This window comes from Acartia tonsa, chromosome 6 (assembly GCF_053477335.1).
Source record: "Acartia tonsa isolate MP-2025a chromosome 6, ASM5347733v1, whole genome shotgun sequence".
Taxonomy (NCBI): domain Eukaryota; kingdom Metazoa; phylum Arthropoda; class Copepoda; order Calanoida; family Acartiidae; genus Acartia; species Acartia tonsa.
In genome coordinates this window covers 30,811,621-30,839,476 of record NC_137265.1, presented here as the reverse complement: position 1 = coordinate 30,839,476, position 27,856 = coordinate 30,811,621, and the positions used below count along the sequence as shown (strand labels likewise).

The following is a 27,856-nucleotide window of genomic DNA, read 5'->3' as shown; positions in this document are numbered from 1 at the left end:
TATTAGTTAAGCAAAATACTTTGCTGGTGTTAAATTCTACATCAGTAAGATGTTTAATATAGATGTGTAGAACTTCTGTCAATGATTGTAAAGATGCTACGCTTTCTAAATTGTACCTAACTTTCACATGACTCATCCTGCAAAGTTTGAAAACGAAATAGGATCTATCATGCTTTAAAGATTAATAGTTAAAAGTCATTGCTATTCGGAAATACGGACAGTCTAATCCTTAATTTAGAAAAGCTTCGCTTTTAAAAATAAGATGTTCGATTAGATATGTGTACTCTAGATTTAACAGAGATATATTGAGAGGGATTAATAGGAAAGAGATAGACTGAGAGTATAGAAAGAAGAGAGCGAGAGGGGGGGGGAGGGGAAAGAGAAAGATAGAATGAGATAGACAGAGAAAGAAGTAAAGTAAAAAAATAGGAAGTGAGACATACAAATAGTTGAAAAATACTCAGATTTTAAGCATGGTAACTTTTATACAACTGGGAGTTACAATGTTTCTATCTACTATAATTACTTGTTACCTATTTTCCTACGTAACTACTAAAAACTTAAAGATATTATCTGTATGTATGTTCTGAAAAATACCCAGATTTTAAGCAATGTTACAATAGGAGTTACAATGTTCCTATCTACTATAATAAATTGTTACCTATTTTCCTACGTAACTACTGAAAACAAAGATATTAGCTGTATGTATGTTCCTCGGTTGCATTAGTTAAATTTATATTAATTTACTCCCTACATTTTATTATAAAAAAAAAAATAATCTTTAAAGTTTTTATAAATCATAAAATTGTACAAATCTGTTTCTAGCTGTTTTAAGATATAAATAATAAACTCTTTTAGAAAAGGTAGTCTTAGAAAAGTTTTATAGAACTGGGAAAATAAATTTCTAGACATGCAGAATCTAATCTAGTTATATTCCTTCAACTCTCAAGGATAAAGGGATATGCAAGGGATAAAAAAGTTATAGATATGCCGAATCTAATCTAGATATATATTCCATCAACTTTCAGGTTTACAGGGATAAGACAATGGACGAAAATATAATACTGTTCTAAATTCTTAAGGGAGACATCCCACTTTAAGTATCTGGTAGTATAAAGACTTGAAAAAACTGGAAATATTTTCTCGTCATGCATTATCAAAAGTTTATTTCGACTCGACTAAAATGCAATAAATAAATGTTTTAATTTATGACATATTATAATATCGACATCTCTTTATTTAGTTCACATTATATATGGAATTCAATAAATGTTGTAGTAAAGTAACAGACAATTAACAATACAAAACTTTTGACTTAGGGTTACCAATTAATCTATTATTGTTCCCTCCCTCCCTGTTTAACTTCTCCCTTTTCAAATATAACTTGAAATTTAACAAAGTTTTACTCTTTTTCATCCAAATTGATATATTTTCCTCTGTCTTTGCTCTTTTAACAAAGATAACAAAGTCCATATCAGGGAGGGATTAGACATTGGGCTGTTTATTACTCTAGTCCCCAAAGTTTTATAATAACGTTTTCTTATTCGTTGTCTTAACAACTTTGGAAAATTTTATTGAATTTTGGTATTTGTTTCATTAAGTTGTGTGTCCACATGTTTCAGCCACCAATTGTAATGGGTAATTTTGTGTATCATCATTGTGGATGTACATCAATTTATTGACCATTGTCTTAGCCCTGTAGATCCCATTTCCATTTGTAGTGCAGGAGAAACAATATTTCAATTTAATAAGGAAAATTATATTTTAAAAAATGCAGCAAAAAAAACAAAAAGGTAAATAAACCACTAAACATTAATTAGACCTTTATTAGCTTAAAAATTCAAAGCAACCTTTAATTTTAATTTTAAATTCTTAAAGGCTGTATTAATTTCATAGCATTGACGCGAAAATCAAAACGTTGTTAAAGTTTAATCTATTTATAACAAAGAATTATTATTGTATCTTTTATAAACCCAATAAATCAAGAATAATAAAAAAATTTCATAGCATTCGCGCGGAAATCAAATACGTTGTTAAAGTCAAACTGATTATAATTTTAAAATTTTGTCATGTATAGACTTTTTTGCCAATAAAATTATGGGCTAATTCTTAACTTCTAATGATTAATTATTTTGAACAGCTATTCCTTTATAACAATTAGACAGTAAAATTTTAATACATAGTTTATTTATGATTATGTAAATATATACAATGTGTTTTTTTTTATGAGAACTTTTTTGAAAGCAATTTTACCCCACTTATAGTTATCAGAATTTAATGATTAATGGCTTATTTTCTTTGTTTTTTAAGGCAATTAATAGAACAACAAAAAAATATTTCAGATTTTATTTAAAAAGTACATTAAAATCTAAATTTCAAAACTTAGGTGTCAACATATAAAAATGGTTTTAGCGCATTTTTCTTTAAAAAATGGATTTTCTGTAGTCGACTTTGGGGGGCCAGTACTCCCTCCCTGGTTGAGATATGACATTCAAACTTTGATATGTTCTAGTACATGTCCCTAATAGTATCTGTATACATTTTTAGTAGCGAAGCTACTCTATAATTTGAAATGTCCGTCTGTCCGTATGTCCGTAAGTCCGTATGTCCGTATGTCTTAGTTTGGGGGAAACGTGATTTTCTCGGCTCCTATAAAAGATAAAAAGCTGAAATTTTTTGACAACATTCCCATTATTAAGGAGCACAATTAACTATAAAACATCAATGAGGGTAGGACCGCTTTTTAGCAGGTTTTAAGCTATTTTTGTATTTTTCACATTTTTCTCCTTATTTTTGGTGTTTATGGCCCGATTTCCAAATTTTTATTTCAGTTATAGTATCAAAATTAAATATCTTGTCGTTTCAAGAAAACAACTATGACGGTCAGACTGCCTTTAAGCAGGTTTTAGGCTATTTTTGTATTTTTTACATTTTTCTCCATACCTTTGGTGTTTATGGTCCGATTTCCAAATTTTTTTCAGTTATAGACATCAAAATTAAATTACCTGTCGTTTTAAGAAAACGTCAATGGCGGTCAGACTACTTTTTTGCAGGTTTTTGGCTATTTTTATATTTTTCACATTTTTCCTCATATTTTTGGTGTTTATGGTCCGATTTTTTAAATTTTTGTAGTTAAAAATAACAAATTTAATTTCCCGTTGTTTTGAGCATCCAGTATGTAATTTACTTTGACTGTCAGTCTGTTAGTCATAGTACTGAAATATAAATATTAAGAAATTAAAAACAATGTTGAAAAGGTTTCGTGATTTTTTTCATGCTTTTGACAACTAATCCTTAAATTCTTAAACATATTTTTGGTGCTTCGCTACTTATGGATGTTGTCATCCTTGTTAGTTCTATATCTCAACTTTGAAGTGTTTAGCAGCCATTCTTGCAAAATTGATTATTTGAGCATAAGAAAAATGCGCTAAAACCATTTTTAGATGTTAACACCTAAGTTTTGAATTTTAGATTTTACTGTACTTTTTAAATAAAAACTGAAATATTTTTTTGTTGTTCTAATAATTGCCTTAAAAAACGAAGAAAAAAAGCCATTAATCATTAAATTCTGATAACTATAAGTGGGGTAAAATTGTTTTCAAAAAAGTTCTCATAAAAAAAACACACTGTATAATCTTTTTATGTTTGGAATTCGAAAATTTAAAAAAAAATATTATGCGAACTTCTATAGTGAATTCGATTTAAAGACAAATTTGATGATGAAACTGATATTAATTCATAATTTTTGTTGGTTGTTTGTCCTATTGTCCAACTGAACTTCGCTTTAAGGATAATATCTATTCTTGTTAAAATATAAACCTAAAGTGTGAGGGGAAATTTAATTTAATTTTCCTCACTTTTCTTGAAGTAGAATTAAAACTGCAGAACTATGTCAAGAATATTTGTATGGCTGTAAGGGTGTGTGTGTGTGCTGGTGGGTGTGCACAGGTGTAAGGTGTAAAGTTTATGTCATAACTGATGAGGTTTATATGAAAAGTTCACTTTACTCCCAAGAGTTTGGATGAAAAAAGTAACCTCAAACTCAATTTATTATTTTGTGTGCTTTTTTGGATATCAATAAATAGGATGTGTTCGCCCGTCTGTGTGTCCGTACAAGTAAATTATATAAATTGACTTGGAATAAAATGAGCTTTCAGATATAAAAAAAACTGAGATATTATCTTTTCTATAAAATCCCAAAAAATAAAAAAGGCTTTTTAGTCTCAAATAGCAATTTTAAAAAAGCAAAATGATTCAATTAGACATTTTATTCTTATCACAAGCAACAATTTCCATCGCACCGGTAAAATGTACATTTCAAGGCATTTACAGTTGAATGAAAACAGATATCTTAAAAGATAAGACATCCCCAATGGTGATAAACACAAATGACCCTTCTGTAGATTAAAATTATTATCAATCATTAAATTTTACTAGTTTGGAACCAAAAACTCACTACTCATAGAAAGTACCCAAAGCATTTAGGCCAATGAATAAGATAATGCAATTGTAAAACTTTGGGTACCAGTGTAATTTACAGTTTTATGTCTCCTCCCTTCTGAAAGCAACAAAGTGTACATTCTGATAAAATCTATATGTGTTAACCATATAGCACTGCAAACAAAATAAATTTGTGTTAAGTAAATAGTTCTTAAAATTGTGCCATTTATTATAAACAAAAAACTAGGTTGATATCCTAAGTTAAGGTATAGTTTAGGTATATATTTATATCTAAGAGAAAGAAGTATAAAGAAGAAACTGCTTAGATATGTAAAATCTAGATTATTGAGACTATGAAGAATAGATTTACTGTTAGGGTAATAATGCAAAATTCCTGAATAAACTGAGTAGTTTCTGTAGAGTCTAGAATGTTTAGATACTGTAAAGCCTAGACTGTACATACATTTTAGAGTTAGACTGTGTAGATAGTGTAGAGTTTAAACTTTGTAGATACTGTGGAGTCTAGACTATGTATTTAGTATAGAGTCTAAATTTTGTAGATACTGTAGAGTCTAGAATGTGTACATAGTGTAGAGTCTAGATTTTGTAGATATTGTAGAGTCTAGACTGTGTAGATAGTGTAGAGTCTAAACTTTATATATATTGTAAACTAAAGTCCAAACTGTGTAGATACTGTATAGTCAAAGCTTTGCAAGTACTGTAGAGTCTGGGACGAGTAAATGCTGTATAGTCTAGACTCTGTAGATAATGTTGAGTCTAGATTGTGTAGATACTATAGAAACTAGATTGTGTAGATACTGTAGATACTGTAGAAGCAAGGCTGTGTAGATACTGTAGAGGCAAGGCTGTGTAGATACTGTAGAGCCTAGATTTTGTAGATTCTAGACTGTAAAGATTCTATAGAGTCTAAACTGTGTAGATACTGTAGAGTATAGACTGTGTAGATACTGTAGAGTCTAGACTGTGTAGATACTGTAGAGCACAGACTGTGTAGATACTGTAGAATATAGACTTTGTAAATACTGTATAATCTAGACTGTGGAGATACTGTAAAATCTAGACTATAAACAAGAACGTCCAAGTTAAAAAGTAGCTCCGCTCTTAACAAACACAAACATATATAATCCTAACAGATAACTAGACAGACTTGAACAAAATACAAATTTGTTTTCCAATTTTCCTTTTCCAATTTAGTTGTGTTTGTATTGATGTTTGTTTGTCTGTCTGTTTGAATCCTGTTAGACTTTAGATCAAGTATTATATCAACATAAAAAATTGTTTGATTGACATATTAGTAACATTGATACTCTATAACTAGGGTTTGGTAAACATCCATATTAATGATAGATTTAGAAAGAAAGAAAACATTTTTGTAAATATCCTTACCCAAGTTAGAGTAAGGTTGCATAGTAGTTATAGATATCTAGTAGTAATCTTAATATTCAAAGTAAATACTATGTAAATTAGCTCAATGTAATAATAATATGTAATCTTTAACCGTTTACATTCAATGCCATACCAAACCTATGTAAACTATGGGAAAACATTGTCAACAAAATAAAAGGTTTATAAGGTATATCTAACCATTGTCTGTCTGTCTGTTTGTTTGTCTGTCTGTCTGTTCTGTGTCTGTGTAGCAAGGATCTTAGGGGATAAGACAATAAACGCTTGATTTATATACACTCCAATAATAATAAACAAAATAACTCATTAATAAAACAAAATTGATGTTAAAAATGTTTGGCTAATGCTGGTTTGAACATACCAATCAAGTTTTCATGAAGCCTCTCAAGTTTTCAGCCAGCGAATCAGAAAATTGTTTTAAAAACTTTGGCTATCAATATAGTTTACAATCCACTGTCCTCTCCCTCCGTGATGTGCAGTGAACTGGAATAATGTATTAACAATAAATATATTGAAGGACTAGTACAAAGGGAAGATCAAAAATTGAAAAGAGATGAACTAGTATACCTGCTAAACTATGGAGTTGTTATTATATCATCATCAACAGTTATGCCCCTAGAGGCGCCTAGCCCATCCACGTTATATTTTAGTTTCAGGTGGAAGATTTAACTTCGGAGGGTAAAGGTGCCCTCCTTAAAAATAATAAAAAATAGTTTAAAACATTCTCTAGAAATATAAGATACCGACATCCTGTTACTTTTGTGTAAGGGTCCGAATAACGATGCATGGTAGTTGTTTTCTAGGAATGATAATTAATACTGGATATGGTGTCGACGATATTATCAGTTAATCAACAGCATATCAATATGAATGCTTTAATAAAAGTTCATATAGGCTTACAATGAAGACTGATTTTTTTCTTACTGGTTATGTCCTCTCTCATTTTTCTTATTATTGCATGAAATATTTGCCTGCAGCTTCTGAAATAATGAATGTAGTAAAAAAGATTCTATTAGAACACAAAAAAAGCACCAAAATGAAGATCAACATGATCAGTAGCGTACACAGAGTTTTCCAAAAGAGCCTTTAGCCCTAGGGGGGGTTAAAAATGAGTATATTTTACTAGGTAACTCCTTCCACAACGCCCTATGATGTCAATTATTTTTAAAGTCTTTCAATTAAAAAAAAATTCTACATCGCATGATATTTGCAATGTATACATAAAATCTTTTTTTTAAACACTCTATTCTAGATCTAAAGCTCTTAGTGTTCCTCACTCTATGTTTTTGTATGTGATCTTTTACTTCAATAGTATAGACATTTCGGACAAGAATTTTTTAGAACATTAGCTTCGGGCTAAAAATCTTACTACTTTATGCTATAGGATTATACTGTGCATTAAATTACATCCTTAATATGAGATACAGAACATTCGAATTCACACATGATTGCCCACCCCCTTAGGGCTGTTGAGGGTTTGGTAGGGGTAAAAATTTAACAACAAACTTCCCACAAAACACACCCCCTGTTAAAATTAGTTTGTCTCTCCTGAAATGTTAGTTTTATGAGTTCCAAAGAAAACAAATGGTTTCAGAAAAAAAAGTTTTCTTACTCAAACTGAATTCTAAGGATAATTTTGACCATATGTAGCGCAGTATTTAAAATTAGTTTTTAGTCTGAAGCTGAAGATTTCGGAGATTGCTGGTACAAATTGGTTGTACTCTTCATATAAGGTTTATTAATATATTTTGGGGGAGGGGGGTGAAACTACATTTCTGACCTCCCCCGCTCTCCCCTAGTGACTAGTAGTAGAGCAACTAGTTTGTTTAAAAATATCAACAAAGCTGTTCTGTGAAAGTCTAGCTATTTACTTGGCATATTCAGTAATATAGATACTGCAATACGGAGGGCGTTCTGACAGGCATACCCTACCTATATGGTACCTGCGCTGCCAAAAATGAATGAACAGGAAAATTTGTGTAGAATTGCATTTTTTTGTCAAGGTTTTCGTGTTAAATGTATTTAGTTTTCAACAAAACAAGGACAATTATGCTCATATGTAGTGCAGCAAAAGCTATTAAGTATTAATAATATTCTAGTATTTTGAATTCTAAGCAAATTATGTTAGAAATCATAGATTATTTTCCTTCCATTTGATTTTTTTAATTAGTTTTAGTCTTCTGAGATAAAATTAGCTCTTATCAAAATACCCTTTAGTTATTATATCGACATATTTTTAAATATATGTCAAATATAATTACAAATATAATCCATACATTCGAAATTCATAACTTCCTTTCGATCAGCTTGTCGATGATATGTCAGTTATAACCACTCTTTTTGATACATATAATTAAAGGCTGCATAAACCCTTATAAACCCTGAACCACTTCATTATGCAATTTACATTTTCCTGGATAATTTTGTCTATGGTAGTCCATAAGTGTACAGCTTTACAGTACATTGCTTCTATTTGTTAAAGCAACACGTATGATAAAAGAAAAAGTTTCTGTTTAAAGTTAAATGTTTATGTATCAATAAAAAACTATATTTTTTGATTTTTTACTGATCCACTTCATTATGCAAATCCAAAGAAAATCAATGGGATTACGTTTATTTTGCACTTTTCTCCTTTTTTAAAGATTAAATATGATAAAATAACAATTTTTTAAGGGATTTATGCATTTATTATTATGAAAAACAGTATTAAGTTATGTAAGCTTAATACATGTTAAAGATAAAAATTACCCTCAAAAGTACACAAAAATGTTTTTTAATGTATTAAAAAATTTAATTTTAAAATCTTGATTTTAAGGATGATGACCTTTCAGATGCTCCTGTTGGTGGTGATGGTGAGCCAGATGTTAACTAAGTATATGCCCATTACAACAACTTGTCTATTAACCTATGTACCATTTTTTGGAGCCTTGTGACACAAAATATAACCATCATCTAAAAACTACAGTATTTACCTTATGAATTGGAGTAATTTAAATTGCATTTTTTTCTTTTTTAATACTGCTTGGCTTGAGGCTGCTATGACTAAAAAAATTGGACCATAGTTCAATATAAAAGTTGTCAGCATGGGCATGCACTCTGACAACATTTGGCTCACCATCATCACCAGTAGGAGCACCTTAAAGGTCATCATCCTTAAAATCAAGATTTTATAATGGATTTTTTTAACACATCAAAAAACATTTTTATATATTTTTTAGGGTAATACATATCTTTAACATGTATTTAGCTTCATCCATAAAACTGGGATTCAGCAGCTGTCCTCTAAAGTGATAAAGGTCTAATTTCTTTTGTTCAAATATTTCTTTTTTAGAAAAATCATTAATTTCTACCTTGTTTTTCACAATAAATAATTCATAAATCCATTAAAAAATTGTTATTTTATCAGATTCAATTTTGAAAAAGAGGAGAAAATTGCAAAATAAATGTTTTCCCATTGATTTTCTTTGGATTTGCATAATGATGTGGATCAGTAAAAAATCAAAAAATATCGTTTTTGATTGATACATAGGGATTATACTCTACACAGAATCTTTTTCTATTATCATACGTGTTGCTTTATCAAATAGAAACAATGTACTGTAAAGCTGTACACTTATGGACTACCATAGACAAAATTATCCAGGAAAATGTAAATTGCCTAATGAAGTGGTTCTGGGTTTAAAAATTATTGTAAAAAACCTCCAGTTTTGATATTAAAAAGAACAAGAATAAAATAAAAAAACGAACCAGCATTGAAGTGAACCGTATAGACATTTTATTTTTACAAACTGTTTTAAATTGAATAAATTCCTTATAGAATCATTTTCTGAAGGATTCTGCAGGGAATACTTTTTCTTACTGTCACCCTCTAAAAATAAAATATGGTTTTGTATTAAAAAAAAATAGCGGTTTGATTTCCCTTCAAGTCAAAACTTCCAAAAATGGAAGGGTTTTGTGCATATGTTTTCTTTAGGTTAGATTAGGTTTTACCGTGTAAAGGATATTGCTGCAGGTATAGGCTTCACACTGTACACAGGGATAAGGTATATAGAAAAAAAACTACTATTCCCATTATTTTAAATTGTTTTTTTCAAAAATGAGATTAAGGAGGTTTTTTGTGATCGCTATTCACTTTGAGAGGAAGCACCTAAAAAATGTAGATCTATAAGAACTTTATAAGAGAACTTTATATTTATTAGTGAACGAGATCTTAACGGACAAACATTAAAAGCTTACTACTTTAAAGAAAAAGTAGCAAAAAAACAATAAACACTGATAAGTAAAAGTTTACGAAAACAGTAAAGTTTGCCTAAATAGTGATCTTTATGAAATTAATTACCTCTCGAGTCTCTTCTGATAAGTTTTCTATCCAGAGAAGATGTCCTCTGGGGGGGACTAGGCAAACATTTCCTAAAAATAAATATTCTATAAATAAAAGTGACAGGAAGTCTTTTTGTCTATCTGCCCCTTATTATTGCCATTGTTCTATAGTTTTTATCCTAAAAAAAAATAATATTTTCATTTTTTCGTTCATTTTAACTATTGTTCAGACTCATATTATTTTCATAGACAGGGTGATTTAAAAAGTGTAGTTTTAATTAATTAACATAATAGAATGCGAATAATAATTATATTTATGCTTAAAACTTTAATGATGTATTTTATACCAGTGGCTTCGTACAAAGCCTTAGGAGCGAAACATATATGAAAAATTAATCAATGTTGTACCACATGTTAACCCAAATTATTTTTATAACTATGGGAGGGGGGTATTTTTTTGGGGGGAGGGAGGGGGAGTTGGGGGTGTCCCGCCCATATATGGCATAAACAACTACAGGACAGGTATCTATATTCCCTGAGAAGCACAACCTGGTCGGTCCAGTGGTTAACGATATCTCATACTTCTGACAGACGGACATACAAACATCGTATTACAGATATGAAAAAGAGCTACACAATCGTACAACAGAAACTGCATTTTTTTTAAAACCACCCTGTAAATAGTTAAGTTGTGTATAAAACCACACTAAAGTATAAAGTATTGGGAAGAAAAACAAACTTTTTGATTTATTACTGGGTACAAAATGTTCTCTATCAATTTTTCGTTTTTCCTACTCATTCTCTCTTTCTTTCTTCATCTTTCTTTCTCCATCTTTCTTTCTGTGTGTATGTCTCTCAATCTCCCTTTCATTCTCTCTTTCATTCTCTCTTTCATTCTCTTTCTCTCTTTCTTTGTCTTTTTCTCTTTGTTTTTCTCTCTTTCATGCTCTCTTTCTCTCTTTCATTCTCTTTCCCTTTCTCTAAAATTTCAAGCAAGGCTTTTCCAACTTTATATAAAGTGTGTTGTTCTGACACTATTTTTTTCTCTATTTTGTTAATCTATGACTATAACTCGACATTTTTTTCATAGCGATTGATGTTGACAATATAGTCGTCCTTGTATTCTGTATTTTCCCGACTATTTTTATGTTATCTAAAACAACACGTTTTTGCCAGAATTTTAGGTGTAAATTCACTTCCCCATAGTGATTCAAATTCGCAAAAAGTAATAATAATAAGTAGTTAAGCACATGGATTATTGATGGACATACAGACAGAGTGATTTTAAAATCAGATGTTTAGTAGTCATAAATAAAATATAAACAGATAGAAAATTGATAATAACTATATATACTTGTGCTAATTGGTTTAGGGAATCTTTTTATAATAAAAAAGTATGCTGTCGATCCTTAATTGTATCACCTTTTCCTGAAGACTTAGCTGACTGACGGATAGAAGGACAAAGTTACAGAGTAGATTAGCTCCTAACAAGTAGGGTTGTTAAACAAAGAGATTTAAGCTAACGAAGATAAGTATAAACTGTTGTAATAATATGCGTTTCTGATAATTTTATATTATAATTTGTAGGCGGAAGTGAATGTACACTAAAATTTCTTGCTCTAGACTAAATTAATTTCTTTCCACACTGCTACACTTTTAATTTTGGTGTTGTTTGTTTGTTTACCTTCCCAGCTTTATTTTCAGATCAAGGTTAGGTTAGTTAATCTGCACAGTACACTTTCAGTTTAATGTTTCATTTAAGTTAAGTTAGGTTAAATAAATGAATTCTTGTTTATAAACATCCCTACCAACACAACACATCCCCTAGACATATACAATGGGTTACGAAAAACTCAAAGCAATCATGTCACTTTATCACTAACTCTTACTGTATGTCATTGAAAAAATTAAAGGAGAATCATATCGGATCAGCGGTTAGCTAGATCCTTCGGTACACACAGAGGGTAGTTGACTTTGGGCTCTTTAAAGAATATTGTAACTGTAGACGAAATACTCAATTTTCAGTAGGATAGCTACTATAAAACTAGCTCCTGACTGTCAGTTCATTTTCTGTACCTTGGAAGAGGAGGTCTTCTAGTAACTGTGGATGTATTGCTCATGGAGTCAGGATCTATTCTTTTTACAGGACTACCCTAAATAATTTGGGAGTTTTAAGTAAAAAAATAGAAAGAGAGAAAAAAGCTTAATACCTAATTAAGTTGAAATAATAAAAAAGGAAAAGTTTACAATGTTTACAAAGCAGAAATACAAACTGACCGACAGACATAAAGAAGTAATTATTTTTAGTAAAGGCATCTACCAATTATCAAGTGCATAGGGCGTTTTATCATCTTTCATTATATCAGCATTTAATTATATTTTAATTCTAATAGTCGCCACAAGATGGTGACAATGTAACTAACCTGAACAGAAGAATAACCTCCCCCATTACTCCTCTCCGAGCACTCATTACTCAATGTCTTCAGACGGAATGGGGAGTGGGCGCGCTTCACTGTGGAGAAGGCGGTGTTGTTGCCACCCGATGCTGCTGAATTTGGCCGGCCCCCAGTGCCAGGCCGCGACGGGCTGGCTACAGGTCTTCCTGACCGCTGCTGGTGACCGCTCAGAGTTGACCGACCACGTGAAGAAGTTACTGATACAGTCTAAAATAGAAGGAAAAATTTAATAGATATATTTAAAGTCTAATGATCTTTCTAAAGAAAACACTTTTGGGGGGATTACTAGGGGATATTTTGACGATATTTACCAAAACAGAATAGTAGAACAAAATAAATCAGATTTAGGAGCTGTTGTTTTTTACTTGTGAAAACGTTAGGGACATCTTATATTACTTTTGAATTAATCTGCAAACCTTCCTCTTCCAATACTATTCAATATTTTATGTATAAGAATTTATAGGGCAGATTAGTTTATCATTCATTGTCTTATCCCTATATCCTAATACTCAGCACCTCATCATTTATTGCTGTCTGCTAACTTTAGCAGCTGCGAAGCTTCTTAATAATTATCCTGCATATAAATTTCTTTATAAACCTAAAATTTTATATAAGAATGGATTTTTCAACTTAATAGAAAACATTTAGACCAAAATAACAACGCAGTTTTCAGTTTTACATAGTGTTTTATTTCACTTACAGAATGAATTCAATTTTTATCTGCAATTTAAAATAAATCGATGAACCAGGGCTGTACATTAATTTTTTTTTGTCTCTGACATAATAACGTTCAGACGTACAGACAAATGCTATTTATAGAGTAGCTGCTCTAGTCTAAAAGTGGTTGCTGACTTTAATTGTTTTTTCCTTTTGTTTATGTTTTATAGCACCGTCATACAATGCACCATTTTCAAGGACAAAAGAGATAGTGTTATGATCGAATCCCCCCCCCCCCCCCATGATAAACTGCAAAAATACCACATTTGTATATTACTGGTGAAAAAGTTTGGACATTGTTTATTAATTACTTTGGTTTTAAAGAGAAAAGCAAAGGCATATCTTATAATGGGGGGGGATATTGTTCTGTATATTTCTTATCCCTATATACCAGACTATTCTAGAGTAGTTCTGTTGTTATATATTTACAGTTTGATATCAAAGGTAAAATCCTCATTTTGAGATGTCACAGTTTAATAAAACTAAACAAGAACCTAAATATTGTCTACCAAGTAAATTGGTCAAGAATAATAAAAAAAAATCATCAAAAAGCTTCCATAAAATTTATACTATACAGAGCTTTATTGTAGTTCACCTTTATTCATTGATGGCCCATCCTTTTTATATAAAGTAGTGAGGTTATTTGTCTGAAGCCTAAGATTTTTAACTATTAAACTAATTAAGTTGTCCTTTTTAGGGAAGCTTCATGTATGTCCAAGGATGGTTTTTAAATTTGAAAACTGAGTCCCTAGATTCTAGGACCACAGCTGCTCTTAGCTTATAAGGTAGCAAGGTAAAATAACTTTTGTTTAGTCTTACAAATAACATTCTGTTTTCTGTATTTCGCTTTAATTGATGTTGTTATCCTTGTTTTTTATAAATGTATAAATTTCGTTTTCATTTTTCCTTAAAATACAAACATGAATATAGATGTAAACTAAACTAAAGTTTCATTAATGAAAAATGAAAAGAAAAAAGTTGTCGACAAACTTGGAAAAATTAAACATTAACCAAAACCTAGGACAAAGTGATACCAAGTTAGACCAGTTGCGAAACAAGTCCGCAAAACGCCCATCATAGCGTAGAAAAAAGAAATATAATACTAGATTTTTGGTTACAAAAAAACTTTATCAATTAAGATTAACACAAAGGCAAAAAAAGGCAATCGAAACAAAAATATAAGGAAAAATAAAAAAAAACAAGATAGGAAGCACTGACAAATATTCTAATCCCTATATAAAAGTAACAGAGATTTGTCTGTCTGTTTATACCGAGGTATCTCGCTAACCGCTGAACCTATATATATATATATTATATATATCCTTTACACTCATAGGTCCTGTTTTTTAACTAGGGGCGCGGCAAACTATTTAATAATAACATCGTTTTTATTTTTAGCTTTACTTAGATTCTTGCTTGAATGGCAATATACCTTTTCTAGATGGTATAAAACTAAAGGGATGGGCGCAACCGACAAATAAAAAATATTTAAATCCACAGAATAAAAAAAACACAACCCCGTGTCAACGCCCCTTGAGGATATAGCTTTATGTGTTTTGTGTTATTACATTAGTTCGCTTAATCATATAATAGAAAATACAAGAATATATTTGAGATAAAAACAGTCAGAGTCAGGGAAGATGGGGAAAAGTTTTCTGGATAAAAAAAAAACAAATCAAAACTTCCTCAATATCATTCTTGATCCTTTAATTTAAAGTAGTAAAGTTTTTCTGCCTGAATCTCGATGACTTCTGATTTGATTGAGTTCTCCAATTTTGGGAGTGGTTTCAGGCTATTTTATTTCAAGCTTTTGGTCTTTGAATGGTTTAAGAATATTTATTCAATGTTCATAATGTTCCCATAGTTTGTAATATTATAAATCTCCATAAAATGGGTTCGACGAGACAGTCCAAAAGTTAGAATTAAGATAATTGACTGTAACTTCTTAGTTGATAACATTTTTCAAATAATGAAAAAACATTAGAAAATTTGCTGTATTGAGTAAGTGACTTATTTACATTATCATAGAAAATTATTTTCAAGTCTTTTTTTTTTCTTAATTTGATATAGCGTTTACACATTTACATTTCAAAATGTGTAAACATTTTTGTAAAACTACATGGTAAAAGTTGTAAGTAAGTTTTTTATAGATTATTTGTCTAAACTCCTGTGATTAGTAAGAAAATGTATTGTTTGTTGGTAAAAACTTAGTCCATTACAAGGAGTACAAAACAAAGGTTTGAAAATAAAAGCTTCTACATGCATTTTTGTTCCTTGTTTTACAATTTACATTTATTTCAACACACAAAATAGAATAAAACATGACTTTTTGTAACCCTACCTAAATCTTGAAAAATAGAGTCAGTCTAGCTATTGGCGAGATCTTTATGTACAACAAGACAGTTAACATGTATCCAAACCAGAAATATATATAAATAAAAGACATGACCAATAATAACATCAACCTTTCCTGGGTCAATATTGCGGTTGGCGAGATCTTTAGGAGCAAACTTTGTAGTTTAAAAGAAAAGAAATTTAACGCCGGGTTTAGCGGCTAATATAGAATTTTTAAGAGTTTATGTAAACTTTATGTCTTTTATAAATGAAGTGTATATAAATGACATATCTTTAATTATTAAAAAATATTATAAAATATATTTATTTCGACATTATATCCAACAATAAGTACTTACAACTCAATGCAAATGACTATATTATGTTGATATAATAACAGCATAAAAGTCTAACAGGATTTGTTAAATCCAACTTTTCATTTCCTCGTCCATAAATAAAAAGTGTCTGCTGAAACCTATTTCTTACATTTTCTCACATTTTTACCAGGAATCTAAAGGAATAAGACAATGGCCAATAGCTTGATGTACACCTAATTAATGATACACAAAATTACCCCTTCTGTATATTACAATTATTGGTTGAAACGTTTGGACATTTAATTAACCAACCAATTAAACTTCAATGAAAGTCCCCAAAGTTGTTAAGCCAACAAATTAGAAAACGTTATTATAAAACTTTTGGTACTAGTGTAATAAACAGCCCAATGTCCCCTCCTCCCTGCATTTTTACCTTGTCAAAATAATAATATATTAAAAGCATTTTGTTGACCTTCCATTTTAATTTCGACTATATTGAATTGATTCATTAAAAGAATAGAGGGGGCATGGGCTATGCATAACTCTACCCACATGACAGGGATTCAGTCCCACTTTTGTATTGGGTCTTTGAAATCACTTAATAGCGTCGGAATTACAAATAAACACAGCCGAGTCCCTACAAAAGAACAGAAATCAATTTATTAGCGGACTAAACATTTGAAATTGGTGCAAGTGTTCAAAGCTAAAATGATATCGAAATGCAATTAATCTTTTAAGATAAATATCCGAAGTATAGTAAAAAAAGGCCATTCTCCTTCTTTCCTATAATACAAAAACTATAAGTATACTTATTCAATTGAATTTAATAATTAGCTAGGTATTTAAAAAAGAAAAAGAAACATCATTAGAACTATTTAATTATGAATAAGATGATTAATGACATTTTTTTAATTAAATACTTTTTTGTGCAATTCCCTTAAATTGTAATTGGAATACATGTAACTCCAAACAAGCAGAAAGCCCTAACCTTGCGGGGCTACTCTGTACTTAAACCTATTAACAAACCGTCTGTTTTTATTAGCGCAGCTACTCTCTTATTAGAATATGTCCGTCCGTACTTTAGAGTACTTTATTTACCTCTGGATTAGAGCCATTGGAGCCTTCAGGGGAGGTTGAAGAGGATGGAGACTGATGCAGGGAACAAGGATCCTTCATCACGGACAAGGTTGCCACATTATACATGTCATAATCCGTAAATTATTTTAAATGAAGCATATTTTTGCAATGAAGATATTCTACAATTCTAAATGTGTCTCTGTTTGATTTGGGGGGAAATGTGATAAAAAAGATACAGGACATTAGATTTTTAGGTAATTTTGATTTTCTTGCCTACTATTTAAGATATGTAGATGACTGATTTGTTGTAGTTATACTGTTGGCCTATGTCGATAAATCAAAGCTTATTGTTGAAGAAAACGTTACGACACATTGATATATTTGTGTATGGTTGGCGCAGCCTTGCCTGTGAACTCTGCATGGAGACTTGACTTTGCATAGAAACCAGACTCTGATTTGACATACATGAATACCTCTTACTGTCTACTATATCTCCCTAAAAGTAACAATTTATTATGTACGTATGCGCGGTCAAACTTTTAAAAACATTCATTAAATTATAATGTGATCCTTAATTATATATTAAATGTTAATACAAAAGGGATCTTGTTCGAGTCGGGAATAATCTGTGCCATATCAAAGAAGTCAAAAACTGCTGCCATGTCTGCCGCGTGATATTATTCAGAGAGTGAGGGGACAAATGGCTGATTATTACTCAAGTCCCCAAAGTTTTATAATAACGTTTTCTTATTCGTTTGATAACCAACTTTGGGGACTTTTTTGAAATTTGATTGGTTAAGTCGAGTGTCCAATCGTTTCAACCACTAATTGCAATTTACATAAAGGGTTAATTTGATACATAGGATAAATTTTTTTATTTCAGAGATAAAAAATTCAACGTACATTGATAGTGGAGGGGGAGGCGGGGCGGTTTGGCGGGGAGGGCGGCCGCGAGGAGGAAAAAGACGACAGAGACCGCATTGAGCCGCATCTGGACCCAATCTGGGAGTCGCGGGGAGAGCCGGGAGGTGTCTGAAAGGATAGTCGCACATCACTTAGCCGCAAGTCCTAAAAAATAATATAAAATTATAGGAGTTTATGCTAATTTTGTATCCTTATCATCATAAAAATAATCACATAAGGAAATATGAATTAAATAGAATGCTGATTATACTATGTCAAAATTACTTATGGGGGGTCAACACATCGTAGAATAGACGACCTCTATACACCTGCCCCCCAAATATTATTTTAGATTTATTTCGCTTGTTGGTTATAGCTTATTCCTGTAATAATATGAATGTTTTCTTGAATTTAGAGGATCCTCAAAGACGAAAGTTTGAAATAATTTGTTTTCAAATTAAAGCTTTTATGAAAAATGTTTACCTGTATAAAGTTATCAGTATGAACCGTGGTAAAATATTCAGGATCCACTTGGGTTAGTTTATCTATACTCATTACAGTTTCCCGCATTTCTGTCAATTCCTAAAGTATAAAATAACATTAAGCCAAGTCCTATACAATTTTTATGATAGCCTAGGAGTTGAGTAGGTTGATAATAATTTGGGGGAGGGTAAAACCACCCTCCCAAGAGAAATTGCCCCTAGAAATAAATTATCAATCCAAAAAAATACTTTTGTTAAAATTAAATCACGTTAGGTTGTTTGCAAGTTTATACTTGATGGGGGGGGGGGGGGGGAAGTGCCAAAATGAACCATCCTACCTCGACTAGTTTAAGATCTTGTAGCACCGTTGGTTTAACACAGGATAGCACGTAGGTCAGATAAGTTCGCTCAGCAATACTCAGCTTCCGAACTGCTTGCCTCTCCTGAAGAAAAAAAAATTATTAATGATGGGAATGTCTTGGCGATTGAACAGGCTCATTACAATACACTTTTCACAAAATGGTTGGTTGTCTGAAGGACATTTAGCCTCATGACAACAATTCGATTAAAAATAAAATAAGATAAAGTTATAAATGCTCAATATTAGCGGAATCTACACTAAAAATTTTAGAATCATTTGAGAAAATAACCTAATTTGGAGACTGATACACGGGCTAAGTTAGTTAAAAAGTAGATATTTTTAGTCATTGGAAACTCAAAAAATATGCTCTGATGATAACAAGGGAGGGTTGGGACATTGGACTGTTTATTACATTAATTATTAGTCCCCAAAAGTATTGTATTAACGTTTTCTTATTCGTTGGGTAACAACCTTTGGAACTTTTATTGAAGTTTTATTGGTTATTTCATCTAGTTCCGTTCACCACTAATTGTAATCGACAGAAAGGGTAATTTTGTGCATCATCATTGAGGATGTACATCAATGTATCGGCAATTATCTTATCCCTTTAGATCCCTGGACGATAGCAGTTGAGAATAATAAGACTTTTCCTTCTTAAAATGAACAGAAAGACAGATCCTAACTGTAATTAGCTAAATAATTTAATCATAAGCATTTAATAAAAAAGGAAAATATTAGCTATTGCATTTTTGTAGTTTTGAGTACATAGAATTAAATTTTCTAGATTAATTCAATTTATACAAAATAATTGATTTAGATAGAAAATGCTTTTACCCAATTTCTGTCCAAGTGTGCCTTCACTTCCCCCACATGTATCATATGTATCAATGAAGATGTATATTATTAAAAACAGCACAAAGTACCGTTTTTTTCACTTTTATCATTCGACATTACCTTAATTAATTCCTGTATTGTATTTTTTCCAGAGATCGAAGGGGATATGACAATGGTCGTTAAATTATTGTACATAAATCCCCAATGATGATGCACAAAATTATCCCATACGTAGAAAACAATTAATGGTTGAAATGTTTCGACACTCAACTTAATGAAACAACAAGATTAAAACCAGTTATTTTAGGCCCGAGAGGCCGAAGGCACGAACTAAAAAAACTAGTTTTAATCTTATGGTGGTACATTTTTATATTCGTAAAAAACTAAATATAATACGATGCTAGACATAGTTTTTTCGAGAACCGGTTCTAATCCACTGGATATTGATCGGTTTAGAATGAATACGAGAAACGTTATTATAAAACTATGGAGACTAATGTCATAAACATTCCATGTTCCCTATTTCCCAGATTTCTGCGAATATGAAACACTGTGAGCAGGTTTTAAAATGCGGAAGTAATTGCACACTATTAATTTCTCTCTGCACTATCTTAATTTAACAAAAGCGAAGCCCTTCAATAACCTAGTTTCACCATATTTAAAATGGTTAGAAAACTAACATAATAGAGACAAAAATTCAAAAACAATTTTGATAGGTCCATTTCAAACAATTAATTCTGTTTACTTTTTCAAATGAACAGAGATTAACTAGAGTTAACGTCCTTAACATTGATAAATGATTTTGATCGAGTCCCAAGTTTTCAGAAAGAATTAGAACAGGTTCCTAGGAGCAATATACTTTAGAGTATTAAGTATTTCTTCAAACTACTTGCTATTTTGCTCAATTTTACTATTTTATTACTTTTTAATTTCAACAATTTGTAAATATCTAAAGCGACCATAAAACAAAAAGTTATTGTCATTGTGGTCTTGTAAGAACCGACATTTAGGCCTCAATTTTAGAAAAGCTTTGCGCCTAAAAAAAGGATAAGAATAAACAAAGGGTCTATAAATCAAGGAGATCATCACGGAGGGAGGGAAGGAATATTGGAATAGAAATTATTCTGATCCCAGTAACTCATTAACTCCTTGATCGGGTGGTAGTTAGTTACGGTGTTCAAACTAATCACATCTTATTCGTGTGTATAATAATTTATTGTATGTTGTCCAATCCCTTAGATCCCAAAGTTTATGAACAGATAATTCATGAAGGGAAGATACAATGTCGGTTAAATAAATTTCCAAACTTGCACCCCTAATATCTAACAGCTGTCATAATCATATTCTTATAAATATGTAGCAGAAGATCAATTTCTCATTAATTGCCTCATTAGAGTAAAACACTAGAGGGAGAAAGGATTAAATAACTGTATCTCCCCCATCGCAACCGTTTTGTGCAACCTTCCTGTTGGGTCATTGAAAATTAACCAATGATATCGCTTATATTAACACAGCCAAGTAGCAGAAAATTATTTAGAAGCAGACGAAAGATATCTTTGAAAAATGAAGGGAGGTAGTTATATACATCTATACTATAGATCTGTTATTGCCTCATCCCTGTATCCTATACCCAAAGCTAAACTGTCTAAATAGGAATAGACACATAATCAATAGAGTGTGTTTAGTTCATATACATACAATGGAATTAATGGAAGATTGTATATTCAAGATATAATGATAAAAAATAAGCACTTTTTGAACCTCATTGGCAAAAGTAAAAGATTTATTTTCACTATAAATGACTTATTGTGTATTGATGTATTGATGTACAGAAGATATAGAGTAGCTGCGCTTCTTAAAACAATTTCTGATCAGTCAGTACAATGTTGTCTGTTTGTCTGTAGTGATAAGAAAAATTCAACTGATCACATATCTGACTACAAGCTAATTCCAGAGACGCAAAATAGTACAGTATTACAGGACATACAAGGAGTATTCATAATATGTCTTTTATATGTTAGGTTTTGTAATTCATTTTCAATATGACTTTTTTTGGAGACAAGTCATTACCCTTTCAGGTTACAATTGCGTCCAACAATATGTTATCTTGAGTTATGACACGGTTAAAGCAAAGAATCGAACCCGATACCTCCCTGACAACTATTGTACGTACTAAACTGAAGCAAACTGGACCCTGTTTTTTTATCAGTGTTGTGATATTGAAGAGATTGATTGTCTATAGAAACGGTCTTGCAGTCGGTCGTGCACAGTTGAAAACAACAAACCAATTTAACACTCTCACAACAATGATAAACATCCCAAGAACTAAAATAACTTAAAAGTCTACTGCTTCTTATATTTGAGATCTTAAAGGGCACACATTGACATTTTATTATTTAAACATCTATTGAATAACGAAAAAAAAAAACATTCCAATACTTATACTGAATATTTTGAACTATTTTGATAAACTATAAGAAAAAAAAAACTGTAGAAAACCATAAAAAAAAAATAAAATTATGTATATATAACATATTTATTAACCATTTTTAATGATTTTTTAATAATAAATAATATTAGATTATAGAAGCAAACATATTTATTTTATTAGTATTTGTCTACATATGAGAGGGGGTGAAAGCTTCTGCATTTTCCATTTTTTTAAACAGACTCTTGGGCAGTGGGTGCAAACGGACAAACAGTTGTGGAAGAGTAACTTAGCTATAATTCTAAAATTTAAAGTGCTGTACAATTTTTAAAATTATTTTTGGTGTCTTTATAAGAAAATTGATGACTTCATAACGGTTGTATTAATTGATTTTAAAATTCCTAACATGGTATAATTGTCCATGTTATCTTAAACTCATGTATTCATATCAACATAGATATGGAATAATATTCTGGAAAATAAAATCTAGTACAATGGGCTGTCTAATTCACTAGTTTTATAAAAACGTTTTCTTATTCGTTGACTTAACTAATTTGGGAACTTTAAAATAAATTTTGATTGGTTTGGTTCATAAAGTTGAGGGTCCAAACGGTTCAACTACTCATTATCTAAAGAGTGGACAATTTGTTGTATCATCATTGGGGATGTACAAATCAAATTATCGGCCATTGTCTTATCCCTTTAAATAAATTAAAAAATATGTCTAAATAGAAAAGTATTTTTTATGAAAAAAGGCATTTTCTCAATAAATAACCATTTTATAAACAAAATTTATTGGTTCCTATTGGTATGAATGTTGTTAAATTTTATGAATTTTTTATACTTTTGAAATAGTCGGAATCAAAAAAAAAATTTCATGAATTATCCCTCATATCTAAAATACAAAGAAGAACGATGTCTGTCTGTCTGTTTGACATCCCCCAACCCCCCCCCCCCCCAAAAAAAAAAAAAAAAATTTCTTTTAAAAACTAAAATTAAAATAGTTGGGTCGACTACTTCCCCCCCAAAAAAATTTTTTTTTTATTTTTCTTTTAAATCTAAAATACGAAAAATTAGTTTGATCAAACCTCTTAGTGATTTAAAAGCAAGAATTGAAATATAGTTTAAACCTGAAAATAAATATTATAAATCCCTCTCCCTATGTGTACACGATTATTTGTACATGCACGATTTCTTTGGATCCGTTCGTACGTCACTCCGTCCGTGTAAGATGTAAAAATCTACTATATCTTGCTTGTTGATTGGCTTATTTTTAAAATTTGATAATGTTGATTTTACTTAAATCATCTCACAATTTTATTTTTTTGAAAATTTCACCTGACTAAAAATTTTATAATCTTCAATTGGCTAAAAGACTTTCTTCTCTTTTATCGCCTAAACTGCTTTTAGTTTTTTAATTACTTCGTTTCGCTAGAAAAAGACATAATTTTCTTTGTCTATGATGCAAAGTAGTACGATGCCTGTCTGTCTGTCTGTCCGTCTCTTCGGGGAATGTACCTACTGATCCTGGGATGGTTTTAAGCTATTTTCAAAAAAAAAGATAAAAAAATTCCCCCCAAAAAAAAATCTTTTTTACTTTTTCTTTTTAAATCTAAGTAACACAAAACTAGGTTGATTAAGCCTCTTAGGGCAAAGCCCCTAGAGGCTAAGGGCGAAGCCGCTAGTTATGACATAAAGTGTTAAGGTTTTTTTCTGTAGCAAAGGATCTCACTAACCACTAAACTGATATGTTTCTCATTTACAGAGTAGCTTCTCATAGATCCTCGGAAGGTTTAAAACAATTTCGAGAGAGAGTACCCCCTCTGTCTGTTTTTTTGTACCGAAAGAGCTCGCTAACCGCTGAACCGATATGGTTCTTCTTAACAGATTATGCTTCACACAGGTCCTGGGAAGTTTTATAACTATTTTAGGGGAGTGTACCACAACCCCTCCCCAAAAATAAAATTTTAATCGGGGGATAGGCTCGATCCCCCCTCCTAAAATTTTGTTTATACTTTTCTTTATAACCTTAAAGTGGGTTATCGAATTCAACTCCCCCTACTTTAGTGCCTCTAGAGGCGTAACCGCTAGTTTTTTTTTAATTAAGAAGAAGACAAAGAATTAAGTTAAAGTTAATGTATGAAGAAAGAATTTATGAAAAAAAACTTTTAAAATTGAATTTGATGACAAACCAGTGTAAGCTTACAGGATTAAGGACAAACTACACATTACGCTGCTACTATAGAATTAGTTTTACCTGTTCTTCTAAAACTTTGTATTCAGCAGCTAAACTCTTCTCTGCTTGAACAAGGGTCTCTAAACAAAAAAAAATTTTGAATAAATGAAATAAGGTTTAAAATCGATATGACAATTCTAACATGTCTAGATTTAAGAAAAGTTATATTCTAGAACAGACGGTTAAAAAGAGTACATAAATCGCCCTCTCAATCAACGCCTCTAACCGCCTCCTCAACCACCGGCAGGCCAGGTCGAAATGTACCTGTCCAAGCTGGCGAAGGGAAGTGGCAATGAGGGAGGTCTTTGTAATACGGGCACGTCTATTGGTGCATGCTTCAAAGTAGCCCCAGGCACAAACGACTATTGAATTAAGATCAGGCTGCTTAGAGCCCACACCCTAGGAACGTGAGTAACCGCAGGATCCAAATTCACCCAAATTTCAAGCTACTATTCGACACGGAGGCTCTTATTTGGACCACGATTGAGCTAGAAGGACATTCTTTACCTTTTTGGAAAGGACATGACGATTCGGCTAGGATTTTTATAGTGGGTTCAAACGTCCTGATTGGTCAAGTAGTTTTGACGCTATGGCCGTTTTTAAAAAGTCCGGAATTATGTGCCGCACCCTGTATATGCTTAATACATGAATTATAAGAAATTATGAAATTTTTCATTGACTGAAGGGCCATGCAAGTTAAAGTGTAGACGTTCATTGGTAAATAAGTAAAATCTTCAAAAAGGACGAGTCATTTATCTTTAACAGCATTCAAGAAAATTATATTAGACCGAACAAAATTATAAGTCCCTCATAGCATTACAATCAGACCAATTAATGTATATTCTGGATGATCGTTGTAACTAGAATTTTCCCAAAAAAAGTTAGCTGTCTATCTTGAAAAGCAGCCAATAAAATCATAGGAATTATAGAGTAGCTTCGCAATTAAAATAGCTCTACGCACATACTTTGAAAATGCATAATTTTTGTGAATGGTCTGAAAACTATTTTGCAAAGTTTCCGCCGTGGTGCAAACTTATACAGGGTGCTACAAGTTGTTGGGTTTCTATTTTCTTCAAGGAATGTATTCAATTAATAATTGGAAGTATTGTCATTAAGAAAAAATCTATAAGCTTGAAAGATTAATTATATTATATATCCCTAGGAGGAGAAAAATCTGTTATTTTTGAAAACTAGAAACTTGCCTAAATATTTTTCTTGGTTAGACTAAAATATTTTGAAAAGTGGTTTAGGCTAACATATAACTTAATGAACTTAAGGGCTGTATAGACATTAAGACTTTATTTTTTTATACTAGCGGCTGTGACTAGCAATTAGGGGCTCTGTATTTAAAGAGTTTATGAAGAACGGAAAAACGTAATATTCAAAGATATTAGAAAGTTTTTTTTGTTTTGCACCCAGTAAATGTTTAAATAGTGTAAATATATTGAAAGATACAATGTCTGAATAAAGGTTTATTCCTTCAAAATTGAATATTCCAAGAATTTACAGACGCTAAATAATTGAACGGCCGAATGTTATTTCAATCACACATTTAATAACTTGTTTACTTACATTGATTTAGCGACTAGTTAACACCAGAGAGAGGGGGGACTGTAGGCTTTTTATTACACTAGTCGCCAAAAATTTCTATTTACGTTTTCTAATTGGTTGGTTTCACAACTTTGGGGCTTTTATTGAATTTGGATTGGTTGGTTAATTAATTTGAGTGTCTAAACGTTTACATCATTGTAATGGTCATTGTCTTATCCCTTTAGATCCCTTAGTTAACAATTTGCATTTAAAGCTATTGTTTTAAAAAACATAAGAGAAATCTTATTTCTTCAAAATTTAGTTTGTCGAGTTAAGAGCAGCTTATCTATACTACGGCTGCTGAACCCTGAAATATTCAATTCTACATTCAAATGTGAATTGATAATAATATATAACAAGGTTACCTTATCTATCCACGAAGAAAATGTTAAAAAAAAACGTAATGCTAACAAACTTTTTTATATCTTCTAGATTATGTTTGATAAGCAGTCAAGAGTATTTTTGTTTAATTGTATATAATTTTAGTTATAAAATACATGAAGGAAGGGGGGCTAAAATAATAATTAGTTCGACATGATTCTTTCTTTAAAAATGTAACTAATTCCAACAAAGTTTTTTTTCTTTTATTGAAATGTTACTAGGAAAACTTTAAAATTGGTTCCTACATATGTTAGAAAAGATAAAAATATATGTATTGAGCATCATTAACCATGGGCGTGCTGGGAGTGGTTGTACTGACAAAATTGGAAAATTCACTTTTAATGGCTCATTTCAACAATATGGTATTAAATAAAAGTGGCAATGACTGACTTATAATATGGACAATGGACATGTTGTTTCTGTACTAATTTTGGTAATTAATTATGCTATTTTTGGGAGTCTATCACCTATAAATGCTTTTCAAAAATATTTTTTATTTCGATTTTTGTAAAAGATAGTAATTACTAAAGGTTTCCCCAACAAACAAAAAATTTGGATTAGTATAGTTGTTGGTTACAGCTGGCTTTAAGCACATCCACAAACTTAAATTATTTTCATACCTCCAAGGGTGAAGTAACTAGTGTAATATAAAGTGAAATTGTTTTAAAGTAAAAGGAGGAAATAAAATTGTACCTTACATTACATTTATTTTTATAAGTATTTTTATTTGGACTGGGAAATGTATTCTAAAATTAATTATGTTAATGTAGAAGATTTAAGTTGACATAAAGTTTTCGTACTTCCTGTCGATTATAAGTCATTCAGTGGCTTATATGAGCTTGATAATTATAATAACAATATTGAGTCTTCATGATATGAAACAAGTGTTGGGGGTGAGTGGGGGGGGGTTAAATTTAGGGTGTTGAAATCACAATATATATCCTCCGCACGCCCAAGGTTTTGTATTAACTTCTCAATAGTTTCACATGCTAAAAGTATTCTCTGTCATGGATCTTTTAAGCTAACAAATTGGTAACTGAATGATTTAGAATCTAATAGCCTCTCATTTCCTGTACATTTCAATATTCTTTTAAAGAAAACTTTAACCTTTTTCTGCCATAATTCTATATTGCAGTAAAATAAAGATACTAAAGACTTTCTTTAGATTCTCATTTCAAATAATCACAATTGATTTTCTAACTGAGATATAAGTAAACTGTTAAAAAAATGTTTCAAATGGACTTTGAAACCTTTTTCTATTAAATGTCCTTTAAATAGGTGCTTAACATTAATACTAAAGTATAAAACAGAAAATTTTATAAATAGAAAATTTCTTACTCCAGGAATATAAAAGAGTTTTATTTTCGTAATATTTTCAATTTCAAAAAAAATTTTATCAATGAAAACAAGGCTACTTCATCTATTTAAAATAAAATTTATCTATGTAGATGATAGAAACCACCCTTATACATTGCTTTATTTTGTTTTGGGGATAGTGGTTATAATCCGTTTTGTGAACCATAAAAATCGTCTCCCCCCTCCACCCCCCATATCT

At 30.9% G+C, this 27,856-nt stretch overlaps 1 protein-coding gene across 2 annotated transcripts in view; it reads right to left on the bottom strand.

Annotated features, from left to right (window-relative positions):
- Positions 1–27,856, bottom strand: part of LOC145322361 (uncharacterized) — a 70,076-nt gene that overhangs the window by 29,804 nt on the left and 12,416 nt on the right. For both annotated transcript variants that reach the window (XM_080164339.1, XM_080164340.1), the window contains exons 5-14: positions 24,352–24,410; positions 18,810–18,914; positions 18,473–18,571; positions 17,990–18,154; positions 17,493–17,582; positions 17,108–17,179; positions 12,609–12,848; positions 12,262–12,338; positions 10,205–10,275; positions 9,679–9,733 (exon numbers count right to left, since the gene is read on the bottom strand). In XM_080164339.1, coding sequence (XP_080020465.1) covers positions 9,679–9,733; positions 10,205–10,275; positions 12,262–12,338; positions 12,609–12,848; positions 17,108–17,179; positions 17,493–17,582; positions 17,990–18,154; positions 18,473–18,571; positions 18,810–18,914; positions 24,352–24,410 — 1,033 coding nt within the window. The remainder of the gene's footprint in view (positions 1–9,678; positions 9,734–10,204; positions 10,276–12,261; positions 12,339–12,608; positions 12,849–17,107; positions 17,180–17,492; positions 17,583–17,989; positions 18,155–18,472; positions 18,572–18,809; positions 18,915–24,351; positions 24,411–27,856) is intronic.